At 48.3% G+C, this 12,381-nt stretch overlaps 1 protein-coding gene across 1 annotated transcript; it reads left to right on the top strand.

Annotated features, from left to right (window-relative positions):
* Window positions 1–350: 350 nt before the first annotated feature.
* b3gat3 (beta-1,3-glucuronyltransferase 3 (glucuronosyltransferase I)) lies at window positions 351–12,021 on the top strand. The gene is made up of 5 exons (XM_080182747.1): window positions 351–478; window positions 4,803–4,995; window positions 6,012–6,342; window positions 7,447–7,737; window positions 11,430–12,021. The coding sequence occupies exons 1-5, from the start codon at window positions 388–390 to the stop codon at window positions 11,526–11,528; spliced, it is 1,005 nt and encodes a 334-aa protein (XP_080038873.1). The 5' UTR covers window positions 351–387; the 3' UTR covers window positions 11,529–12,021.
* Window positions 12,022–12,381: the final 360 nt, after the last annotated feature.

Raw genomic sequence — 12,381 nt, 5'->3', positions numbered from 1 at the left:
CATCACTATCCACAAATTCACCAACCTTTATGTCATCTGCAAACTTACTAATCAAATCAGCTACATTTTCCTTCCAATCACTGAAAGATAGTCATAGGGTTTGTAAACACTAATTGATTGGGGATGGAAACGAGGCAGATGGTCCAGAAGTGACGCTTGTGAAAACGGTCTATCCCGGGTACAGGGGAGCGGAAGTGACGCATCGCGAGGGCCGTTGGCTGTTGTGACTTCTCACATGAGGAAAGGGCGGGACAGGAAGTGGCGCAAATGACGGCCTTTGTGCGGGGCGGACGTGACGTCAGGCGAGGGCAGGACGGAAGTGACGTGAAGTGAGGGCTGTTGGCGGGACGGGAAGTGACGCGGTGGTGTCCGTCTGCAGCCGCCGCCATGAGGCTGACGCGGCTGAAGCTCCGCAGCGTTTTCGTCGTTTATTTCCTGGTCTCCGTCCTGGGGCTGATGTACGCGCTGCTGCAGCTCGGTCAGTGCCGCAGGAGAGGCCGAGGCCGAGGCCTAGACCCCGGGGGAGAGTGGAGACTGGCCCCCTGAGAAACTCACCCTCGCCCCCCCCTCAGGCCCCTCCCCTCACGCCCCCACCCCCGAGATCCCACAGCCCCCCCCTTCCACACTCCCCCTCCTTCCTCCTCACATCCCTTCGCATTCTTCCCCTGCCTTTATAATATCTTTCAAACATTCTCTCTCATAAAGATCTGCACCATTTCTTCATCGTCTCCTCCATGAACGTTATCTCCCCCTCACTCATCCTCCCCATCAGTTCATCTCTTCCCCCTGAATCACCCAGCACCCCCTTCATAACCCCCCCCCCCCGTAAACGAACTCTGTCAGAATCATTTCAGAAACTAAAGCACGAGGGGGTCATTCGGCCCTTCATTTAGATTATGGCTGATCATCGAATTCAATATCCTGATTTCCACCCCCGCCCCCACCCCCCCACTTACCCACATATCCCTCGATCTGTTTAGCCCCAAGAGCAAAATCTAATTTCTTCCTGAAATCGGAATGTTTTGGCCCCAACTACTTTCTGTGGGAGTGAATTCCACACATTAGTTACCTTCTGGGTGAAGAAATTTCCCTTCACCTCAGTTTTGTGAGGTTTACCCATTATCCTCGTATATAGAGTATGAGAGTAAGGAGGTAATGTTGGAGTTGTACAGAATGTTGGTTAGGTTACACCTGGAGCACTGTGTGCAGTTCTGGCCGCCTCACTATAGGAAGGATGTGATTGCACTAGAAGGGGGTATAGAGGAGGTTCACCAGGATGCAGTCTGGGATGGAGCGTTTGAGCTGTAAGGAGAGACTGGACAGGCTTGAATTATTTTCTCCAGAACAGAGAAGGCTGAGAGGGGACATGATTGAGGTGTATAAGATTATGGGGGGGGTGTGGACAGGGTGAGTAGGGAGCAGCTGTTCCCCTGGGTTGAGGGGTCTGTCACAAGGGGGCAGAATTTTAGGGTGCGGGGCAGGAGATTCAGAGGGGATTTGAGGAAACGTTTATTCACTCAGAGGGTGGTGGGAATCTGGAATGCGCTGCCTGAGAAGGTAGTGGAGGCTGGAAACCTTACAACCTTTAAAAAGTATTTGGATAAGGACTTGAAATATCAAAACATTCAGGGATATGGGACAAGTGCAGGAAAATGGGATGAGTGGGACTTTAATGGTAGTTATTGTGGGTGCAGACTCGATGGGCCAAAGGGCTTTTTCTGTGCTGCATGATTCTATCTAGGTATCTATAATATTTCCTCCCTTATCTTCTGAGATCAAATTCTCCTCCTCACTCCATGATGCCTCACTGTCACCAACATCCTTAACCATTCCTAAGCCTCTGGCTCACTTCCTCACTGCCTTGTCAGACTAATTTGGTTAGGATTACATTCACTGGCATTTAGACAGGTGAGAGGGGATCTCATAGAAACTTATAAAATTCTAACAGGGTTAGACAGGGTAGATCCAGAAAGAATGTTCCCAATGGTGGGGGGAGTCCAGAACTAGGGGGTCATTGTTTGAGGATAAGGGGTAAACCTTTTAGAACTGAGGTGAGGAGAAATTCCTTCCTCCAGAGGGTGCTGAATGTGTGGAATTCACTCCCACAGAAAGTAGTTGTGTGATTTCAAGAAGAAATTAGATATAGCTGTTGGGGCTAAAGGTATTGAGGGGGGGGGAAATTAGGATATTGAATTCGATGATGAGCCATGATCAAAATGAATGGTGGAGCATGCTCGAAGGGCTGAATGGCCCACTCCTTCTAGTTTCTGTTTCATTGCCTGACACAGCCCCACTTATAATCCCTCCTCATTGGCCTAGTCCTTTATATATCTTCGTTTTAACACATGAATATTTTTTGTGGTTTGGTTCTGGCTGTGCACTCCTCTTTTCACTGAAGTTACTTATCCTGCATTCAGTGTTTATCTTTCAGTAGATGCTAATGAACATTTGATTTGATTTATTATTGTCACGTATTGGGATTAGGTAGAGAGCATTGGTTTTTGTGCGCTATGCAGACAAAGCATACTGTTCATAGAGAAGGAAAGGAGAAAGTGCAAAATGTAGTGTTACAGTCGCAGCTAGGGTATAGAGAAACTTAATAGATAATTTTATTGTCACATTGTGAAAAGTATTGTTTCTTGCGTGCTATACAGTCAAAGCATACCGTTCATAGAGTACACAGGGGAGAAGGAAAGGACAGAGTGCCGAATTTAGTGTTCCAGTCATAAAGTGTAGGGAAAGATCAATTTAGTGTGAGTTGGGTCCATTCAAAATTCTGACGGCAGCAGAGAAGAAGCTGTTCTCGAGTTAGTTGGTTGGTACATGTTCTCAGACTTGTAGCTTTTTTCCGACGGAAGAAAGAATGTCCAGGGTACAGGACAAGAATTAGTGTTTCAGGGCTGTGACGCTTTCACACTGATGCAGTGTTCCAGACTGCAACGAACAGAATTGGCTGCTTCTAGCCTCTTGTTTTTCTGTTTTGAGACATTTAATTCTGGCTTTGAGTGCTGGAATTGGCTGAGCTTACATGGGGCATGAGAGGCAGGAATGCTTCTCTCCATCAGTCCCAAGTGACTACTGTCCGCTTCCTGTATCTGGATCTGAACCCCAGCCACCGCCTGTTCCTTTGGGAAATCAGGGAAAATCAGAGCAAATCATAGAAACCAACAACAATTCCACCCAGATCCTAACCCTGTAACTCCATATATTAATGGAAAATGCTGGAAACCTTCAGGTCTCATAGCATCTGTGGGGAGACAATAGGGCCAACATTTCGAGTGTAGTTTACCCTTCGTCTTATGGAGAAATGTTGGCTCTATTCTCTGCCCACAGATGCTGTCAAACGTGCTGAGATTTTCCAGCATTTTCTGTTTCTGTTTGATTCCAGCATCCGTAGTATTTTGCTTTTACTCGAGGTGTTAACCGTGCTAATTCCCGTAAGATGTAATTTAGCACGGCCAATCAACCTAAACTGTACACCTTTGGAGTGTGGGAGGAAACTGGAGCAGTCGGAGGAAATCCATGCAGACATGGGGAGAATGTGCAGATTCTACACAGGCAGTGACCCGAGGCTGGGAATCAAACCTGGGTCTCTAGCGCTGTGAGGCAGCAGTGCTAACCCACTGTGCTATCCAGATTCCTTGTGCTAGGGAGCTGTGTTTAGTTCAGGCTGTGGTGAGATGATATTTAAACACTGGAGGCAGAGCGTGGACAAGCTACAGGAGTGATATTTGGAAATGGAAGGGAGTGGGGCTTTTCAGAATGGAAAGATCCTTCCTGAAGTACTCAGGATGATAATGAGATTGGAAGTGTGATGACTATTCAAGGAAAGAGAAATTCTTTCCACACAGTGAGGCAGTGTTGCAGTTACCAGGACTCTGAATCAAATTGAGAACATCAGAAAGGTGCAGATGATTCAAAGCAGGTGTTTGGTACGAGGAGATTAGAAGTTAGTGATTAGAAATTAGAAAGAATTCTAGAATCATAGAATCCCTACAATGCGGAAGGAGGCTATTCAGCCCATCACATCTGGACTGACTCCCCAACAGAGCGTCCCATCTAGCCTCTATCCCTTTAATCTGGGCAGCACAGTGGTTAGCACTGTGGCTTCTCAGCGCCAGGGACCCGGGTTCGATTCCTGGTTTGGGTCACTGTCTGTGTGAAGTTTACATGTTCTTCCAGTGTCTGCATGGGTTTCCTCCGGGCTCTCCGGTTTCCTCCCACAGCCTGAAGGATGTGCCGTTTAGATACATTGACCTGAACAGGCGCTGACTGTGGTGACTAGGGGAGTTTCACAGTAACTTCATTGCGATGTTAATGTAAGTCGTCTTGTGACTATTAAAATAAATTTTAACTTTAATCCCACGTATTTACCTATTAATCCCCTTAACCTACGCATCTTTAGACACTAAGAGGCAATTTACATGGCCAATCCGCCTAACCTGCATATCTTTGGAGTGTGGGAGGAAACTGGAGCACCCAGAGGAAACCCATGCAGACACGGGTGGAACATGCAAACTCCACACAGACAGTGACCTGAGCCATGAATCGAACCTGTGTCCCTGGCGCTGTGAGGTAGCAATGCTAACCACTGTGCCACCACGTCACTTCTTTCCGTCCAAGAAGTACGGTGATTGTTGATATAAATCCAGCAAAATGAACGCGTGCCTGGAGAAAGCGGAGAGGCTGAGGGAGAGGGTGTAGGAGATGGAGGGGAGTAAGGTGGTGTGTCAGTCAGGAGTTGATGGCCATTCAATGTCCTGTGTGTTGGTTTATTTCTTTCTTTTTCTGCTTGTCTGCAGGCCAGCCCTGTGACTGCACGCCACAGATGAAGTCGGCAAATGACCTGGTTCGGCAGAAGGATCAGAAGCTGCTGCATCTCCAAGCTGAGGTGAAGAAATTGCAGAGGCAGCTGAAAGCCGAGGAGGCAGGGGCTGCAGCACCGGACGGACAGCCTCTGCCAACTATTTATGCCATCACACCAACATACACCAGGTATGGCTCAGCACCAAGCTGAGATATAGACACAAGGAAGGTGTGGACCCTTCCAAATGGTCACGGAGTCTCTGGGTTCGTATCTGTATGGACAGGCCCCTCACTGAAAGTAACCCCTCTGTATCCATTCCCTACTCCCTGTACGCACCTCTCCCACTCTAAACTCATTCCCTACTCTCTCCCACTCAAAATCCATTCCCTACTCGGATGGTGATGGCTAACACAAGGGGACATAGCTTCAAATTAAGGGGTGGTAGTTATAGGACGGATGTCAGAGGTAGGTTCTTTACTCAGAGGGTAGTAAGAGCGTGGAATGCCCTACCTGCAGCAGTTGTGGACTCGCCAACTTTAAGGGCGTTCAAATGGTCAGTGGATAGGCATATGGATAACATTGGAATAGTTTAGGTTAGAGAGTCGTTAGATTGTTTCCACTGGTCGGCGCAACATCGAGGGCCGAAGGGCCTGTACTGCACTGTTATGTTCTATGTACTCCCTCCCTGTGCGCCCCCCTCCCACTCTAGACCCATTCCCTACTCCCTCCCTGTTTTTCAATTTTTTCATTTATCCGTGGGACATTGGTGTCACTAGCTGGCCTGCCTTTGACAGGCTGTATGTTTGTATTCAAACACTGGAGTGGGACCTGAACCAGGGACTTTGTGACTCAGAGGTGAGTGTGACTGAGCCCCTGTTGACAGAGAAGAATGAGACTTCCTGGCCTGTTGTATCTCTCCTGTCTCTGAAATAATCCCTAATTAATACATGCATCCTGGTAAATTTCCCCTTTTGAATATTTCTCCAATTCACTTCTGAAAGTTTCTATTGAATCTGCTTTCACCACCCTTTCAGGCAGCACCTTCAAGATGGCAACAAGTTGCAAAAAACATTCTCCTCATCTGCCCCTTCACGCCACACTTCCTCCGTAATCCCTTGCACTCCGCGCTCGCTCGGCGGCCCCTCGTTTGGTTTATATGTTCCCTTGGTCCCTGAATTCTCTCATGCCTCCTTGACCCCGGCAGGTTGGTGCAGAAAGCTGAGCTGATCCGTCTCTCCCAGACCTTCCTGCACGTGAAGAGGTTCCACTGGATCGTGGTGGAGGATGCTGCCAACCGTTCCAAGCTGGTGGCTGACCTGTTAGCACAGAGCGGCCTGTCCTACACCCACCTCAACCTGCCCACACCCACCATCTACAAGCTGAGGGAGAGTGACCCTAACTGGCTGAAGCCCCGGGGTGTGGAGCAGAGGAACCGCGGGATCCAGTGGCTGCGGGAGAACCGTGAGCTCAGCGAGGAGGCAGTCGTTTACTTTGCAGATGATGACAATACGTACAGCCTGAAGCTCTTTGAGGAGGTAGGGCTGGAAGCTTGTACTGTGAAGGAAAACTTGCAGTTATATTGCGTTATTAGCACGATAAAACCCAGAAGAGCCTAAAAGCAGGAGGGAAAGGGTTGGGGAAGGTCAATTTCAGAGCCCGACCACCGATAGGCAGGACGGGCAATGTAGGGTGATTACAATTGGGATTACGCGGAGATCAGTGAAAACCAGGATACTGGATAAGTGGGATATTGTGTGAGCTAGGATACAGACAACAGTATCTTACAGGCGGCACGGTGGCACAGCAGTTAGCACTGCAGCCTCACAGTGCCAGGGACCTGGGTTCGATTCCCGGTTCGGGTCACTGTCTGTGTGGAGTCTGCATGTTCTCCCCGTGCCTGTGTAGGTTTCCTCCAATGCTCCAAAGATGCGCAGGTTAGGTTGATTGGCCATGCTAAATTGCCCGTAGTGTCAGGGTGATTAGCAGGGTAAATACAGGGATAGGGTGGGTTGTTGTCGGTGCAGCCTCAATGGGCTGAATGGCCTCCTCCTGTACTCTAAGGATTGTATGATTTTGGAGGAGCTGGTGCTTGGAGGGTGAAAGGTTTGAGCCCAACATTGGAGATCTCAGTGCAACAAGGGTGTCATAAGCCCAACACCAGATCCTAAAGGGGTTATTCAACACTTGCCAACCGAATCTCCGGTGCCACATTGTAAATAAATATTCACTCCCTCCACACCACCAACACAGTGGCAGCAGAGTGTGCCATGATCACAAGGTCCGTCCTGATTTGGTAAGGATGACAGATTTCCTTCCCTAAAGGACATTAGTGAACCAAATGGGTTTTTCCGTCAATGGGTCATCAGTAGATTCTTAATTCCAGATAATTTTTATTGAATTCAAATTCCACCATCTGCCGTGGCGGGATTCGAACCCGGGTCCCCAGAACATTAGCTGAGTTCATGGATTAATAGTCCAGCGTTAGTATCACTAGGCCATCACCTCAGCATTGCTTGATGGAACTGGATAATGTTGGTCATTTTATGATTGTTATAAGTGACCATGTGTTTTAGTCAGAGATGCTTTAAGGGGTAGGGACTGTGCTATAATTCCTCCCTCCTGCTTCGCTCTTCCCACAGATGCGTTGGACAAAGCGTGTTTCGGTTTGGCCGGTGGGTCTAGTTGGCGGCCTGCGCTTCGAGAGGCCGCTGGTGGAGAACGGGAAGGTGGTTGGATTCTACACGGCCTGGAAACCCAACCGTCCCTTCCCCATGGATATGGCAGGCTTCGCCGTGGCCTTGCAGCTGCTCCTGGCTAACCGTGAAGCCAGGTTTGACATCAACGCAGAGCGGGGCTACCTTGAGAGCAGCCTACTGCAGTCGCTGGCCTCAATCGAGGAGCTCGAGCCCAAGGCTGACAACTGCAACACGGTAAGTGGCAGGTTCGCCCACCTGGCAATGTCGACGAGCAGAGACTCAGTGCAGTAGAGAGGGTTGAAATCAGCGAAGAATTATCCCCAATAGGGATTAGTGGGCAAGTACGTGGGATTACAGGGATAGAGACTAGGTGGGATGCTCTTGTCGGGAAGTCAATGCAGGTGTGATGGGCCAAATAGACTCCTTCTGCATTGTAGGGATTCTGTCATTCTAGAATTCCTTTCTTGTTCCTGATCGTTAACTCCTAATCTCTTCATACCCAACACCAGACCATTTTAAATCATCTGCACCTTCCAAATGTCTCAATTTGATTCAGAATCCTGGTAACTGCCACACTGTCTCACTGTGTGGAAAGAATTTTTCTTTCCTTGGATCAGTCGTCACACTTCCAGATTTAAACTTCCAATCTCATTATCATCCTGCTTACTTCAGAAATGATCTTTCCATCCTGAAAAGCACCCCTCCTTTCCGATTCCAAAGATCACTCCTGTGGCTTGTCCACACTCTGCCTCTGGTGTTTAAATATCATCCATCTCTCCATCGCCTGAAATAAACACAGCTCCCTGGTATAAGAAATCATTGGATAGCACAGTGGTTAGCACTGCTTGCTTCCCAACACTGTGGTTGGTCACTGTCTGTGTGGCGTCTGCACATTCTCCCCATGTCTCTGTGGATTTCTTGCGGGTGCTTCAGTTTCCTACCACACTCCAAAAATGTGCGGATTAGGTTGATTGGCCATGCTAAATTGCCACTTCGTGTCAGGGGGATTAGCAGGGTAAACGCATGGAATAAAAACAAAATACTGCAGATGCTAGAATCTGAAACAAAAACAGAATCATGGAATCCCTACTGTACAGAAGGAAGTTATTCGGGCCATCAAGTCTGCACCGACAACAATCCTACCTAGGTTCTATCCCACAACCCCACACATTTAACCTAGCTAGTCTCCCTAAGGGCTAACTTAAAATGTTCAATCCACCTAACCAGCACATGCTTGGAGTGTGGGACAAAACCGGGCCACACAGACACGGGGAGAACATGCAAAACTCCACACAGATGGTGACCCAAGCCAGGAATTGAACTCAGGTCCCTGGCGTTGAGGCAGCAGTGCTAACTACTGTGACACCGTGCTGCCCCTGCCGCTGTGAGGCAGCTGTGTTAACCTACTGTGCTACCCAGGGTCCCTGCCACTGGAGGCACCAGTGCCTGTGGGTATCCCTGGCCGTGCTGCCATTTACTGCCCAACCCCAATTGCTCCTGAGAAGAAGATGATTAGCCATCACCTTAAACTCTGCAGAAGTCAGCAATAATGGATCAGCTTCTACCTCCCTTTCCCGATTGCAGCTGTGTGTGTAAAAGGAAGCATTTCTCCTCATCTCTCCCTCTCTGGTTCTTTTACTGATACTCTTCAATCTGTGTCCCCTCTGGTTGGGAATGTAGGAATTTGGATTCCTACAATGTCTTATACAACTTTAACAAGATGTCCTAACTCTTGTATTCAGTATTCTGACCAATGAAAACCAAGCATGGTGAATGCCTTCTCCACCACTCTGTCCACCTGTGACTCCACTTTCAAGGAGCTATGAGCCTGTACCCCTAGATCTCTTTGTTCTGTAACTCTCCCCAGTGCCCTACCATTAACTGAGTAAGCTGTGGCCTGGTTCAGTCTACCAAAATGCATCACCTCACATTTGTCTAAATTAAACACCATCTGTCATTCGTCAGCCTGCTGGCCCAAATGATCAAAGTCCTGTTGCAACGGAGATAACCTTCTTCACTCTCCACTATGCCACCGATCTTGGAGTCATTTCTCATCCAAATCACTAATATAAATGACAGATAGCAGTGGGCTCAGAACTGATCCTTGAGGCACACCGCTGGTCACAGGCCCCTAGTTTGAAAAACACCTCTTTACAACCACCCTCTGGCTTCTGTCATAAATGTCATGATGTGGATGTGCCGGCGTTGGACTGGGGTAAACACAGTAAAAAGTCTGACAACACCAGGTTTTAGTCCAACCGATTTATTTGATAGTAAACTCACAAGCTTTCGAGGGGACTCCCGAGGCCAGAACTCTCCATTCACCTGACGAAGAGGGAGTCCCCTCGAAAGCTTGTGAGTTTACTATCAAATAAATCGGTTGGACTAAAACCTGGAGTTGTCAGACTTTTTATTCTGTCATAAAGCCAATTTTGTATCCATTTAGCAACCTCACCCTGGATCCCGTGAAATTTAACCTTATGCAACAACCGACCATAAGACACAACAGAATTAGATCACTTGGCCCATCAGTCTGCTTCGCCATTCAATCATGGCTGATTTTTTTTCTCGTCCCCATTCTCCTGCCTTTCCCCATAACCTCTGGTCCCCTTATCAATCAAGAACCTATCTATCTCTATCTTAAAGACACTGAATGACCCGGCCTCCACAGCTTTCTGTGGCAAAGAGTTCCATAGATTCACCGCTGTCTGGCCGAAGAAATTCCTCCTCATCTCTGTTTTAAAGGATTGTCTCTTTAGCCTGACATTGTGCCCTCTGGTTCTAGTCTTTCCGACTAGTGGAATTATCTTCTCCACGTCCACTCCGTGCAGTACCTTGTCAAAGGTCACTGTGTGGAGTTTGCACATTCTCCCTGTGTCTGTGCGGGTTTCCTTCGGTTTTCTCCCACACTCCAAAGACGTTAGGTGGATTGGCCATGCTGAATTGTCCCCTAGTATCCGCAGGACTAACTTGGGAAAATTTGAGGTGACTGGGATGGGGCCTGGGTGGGGTTGTGGTTGGTGCAGACGTGATGGGCCAAATGGCCTCACTTTGTACTGTATGATTCTATTACGTTCTTGGGGCTGAAGGGATCGAGGGATATGGGAAGAAGGGGGAATCAGAATATTGAATTCTATGATCAGCCATGATCAAAATGAATGGTGGAGCAGGCTCGAAGGGCCCAATGGCCTAGTGCTTGTAGTTTCTGTGGCTCAATGGTCTCCTGCTGCACTGTAGGGATTCTGTGATTCAGTGAATCACACTGTGGTTGATTTCATGTACCCTAATTTATATCATGTAATTATCCTCTTCCTGGCTGTAGAAATAATCCTGAATTTATGGATGATGCCTGCTGTAGTTTTGGTCATGAGTTCCCTTTGCTACAGTGCATAGAGACTCTGTTCAAATAGATTCTGCTACTCGCTGGGGAAGTGGACTCTGCTATAAAGTAGTCTGCTTGCTGCAAGTTCTACCGTACCTTCCTGCCCACCCTCCAGTGCAATAACTGCCAGGATGGGGTTGATCTTTTTGTTCAAAGATGTACAGATTAGGTGGATTGGCCATGCTAAATTGCCCCTTAGTGTCCAAAGGTATGTGGGGTAGGGGAATTTGAGGGGCAAATATGTGGTGTTACGTGGCTAGGGTCTGAGCAAGATGCTCTGTCGGAGAGTTGGTGCAGGCTTGTTGGGCCAAATGGCCATCTCATGCACCGAGATCCTCTGAAATGTGCTGGGGTTACAGGGATCGGGTGGGAAGGTATGGATGGGGTGCTCTCTCGAGAAGGTGCAGACTCATTGGGCCAGGTGGCCACCACCTACACCATAGGGATCCTGGGTGAGTGCTCTTGGCACTGACTGACGGCTGTTGTCTTGTTGGAATTCTGGGCGGGTGCACTCGGCACTGACGGCTATTGTCCTGTTCCTCAGGTTCTTGTATGGCACACACGCACTGAGAAACCCAAAATGAAGCAGGAGGATCTGCTGCTGAAAGAGGGGAAAGGATCGGACATCCATATTGAGGTGTGAGCTGGAGAGACGGAGTCTGGAGAGACGGGAAGAAGACCCTCGCTTAGCTGGCCACCCAGACGCTGGGATGGGGGGGAGCTGAGGATGTGCATGATCTGTACAGAGAGGAGCAATGAATCCTGTTTTAAGCAGTGTCTAGCAGGAGAGAGCGTGGGGTTTAGAAGGAGCAGTGATTCTAGCAACTTACACCAGGTATAATGCCAAAGGCAAAGGATCTTAGAAACAAATACATGTTCTCATCGGTTATCTTTGTGTTGCTATAAACCCCTGTTTGTTTTCCGGACTGGCTCTGAGCTGAGTCTCGCTATAATGGGTGGGCCAGTTCTCCTCGCCCCACTGTGCAATGTTTCCTAATGTGAACTGAGTTCAGGACGTATTTGAACCTCCTCCTGCTCTTGCAATAACACACACACAGCTGCCTGTAGTTCTGCTGTGGACTGTCTGCTGGAGTGCAGGGCGGCTGGAGGGATATCTGAGGTTGGTATTGGGAACTGCGACAGATCGGAGGGAGCTTTGTTCCGTGTCTAATCGGTGCCGAAGTGTTTTCATTCCGCGATGTTTTCCTGTCCAAAAACGCAGTTTTTTTTTAATGAGCTCTTTCTTTGTCTGCCCCAGTTGCAGAGGAGTTGGCGCTCTTGTTTATGGGTGACAAGGCTAGTGATTCCAGTGGAGTGTTAGGAGCAGTACGCACCTCGCAGCCGATGGTATGGTTCACTTAGAATCCAAAATATTCAGTGTAGAAATTGCTTGGATAAAACCTATTGATTATTGAAATTATACTTTTAAAAAGTCCTGCTGTTAATATGATTGTTTTTTTTGATTTGTTTTGGGAGTTGGGGTTTTTCATTCCTCC

The sequence above is a fragment of the Carcharhinus amblyrhynchos genome, unplaced genomic scaffold (assembly GCF_965287045.1).
Source record: "Carcharhinus amblyrhynchos unplaced genomic scaffold, sCarAmb.v2.hapA scaffold_87, whole genome shotgun sequence".
In the NCBI taxonomy this organism is placed as follows: Eukaryota; Metazoa; Chordata; class Chondrichthyes; order Carcharhiniformes; family Carcharhinidae; genus Carcharhinus; species Carcharhinus amblyrhynchos.
This window is presented reverse-complemented; position numbering and strand designations above follow the sequence as displayed.

Coding starts and splice junctions, on each gene's coding strand:
- b3gat3 (XM_080182747.1), top strand. CDS start 388: ATGAGGCTGACGCGGCTGAAGCTCCGCAGCGTTTTCGTCGTTTATTTC. Junction 479..4,802: donor GTACGCGCTGCTGCAGCTCG/GTCAGTGCCGCA, acceptor GCTTGTCTGCAG/GCCAGCCCTGTGACTGCACG. Junction 4,996..6,011: donor ATCACACCAACATACACCAG/GTATGGCTCAGC, acceptor TGACCCCGGCAG/GTTGGTGCAGAAAGCTGAGC.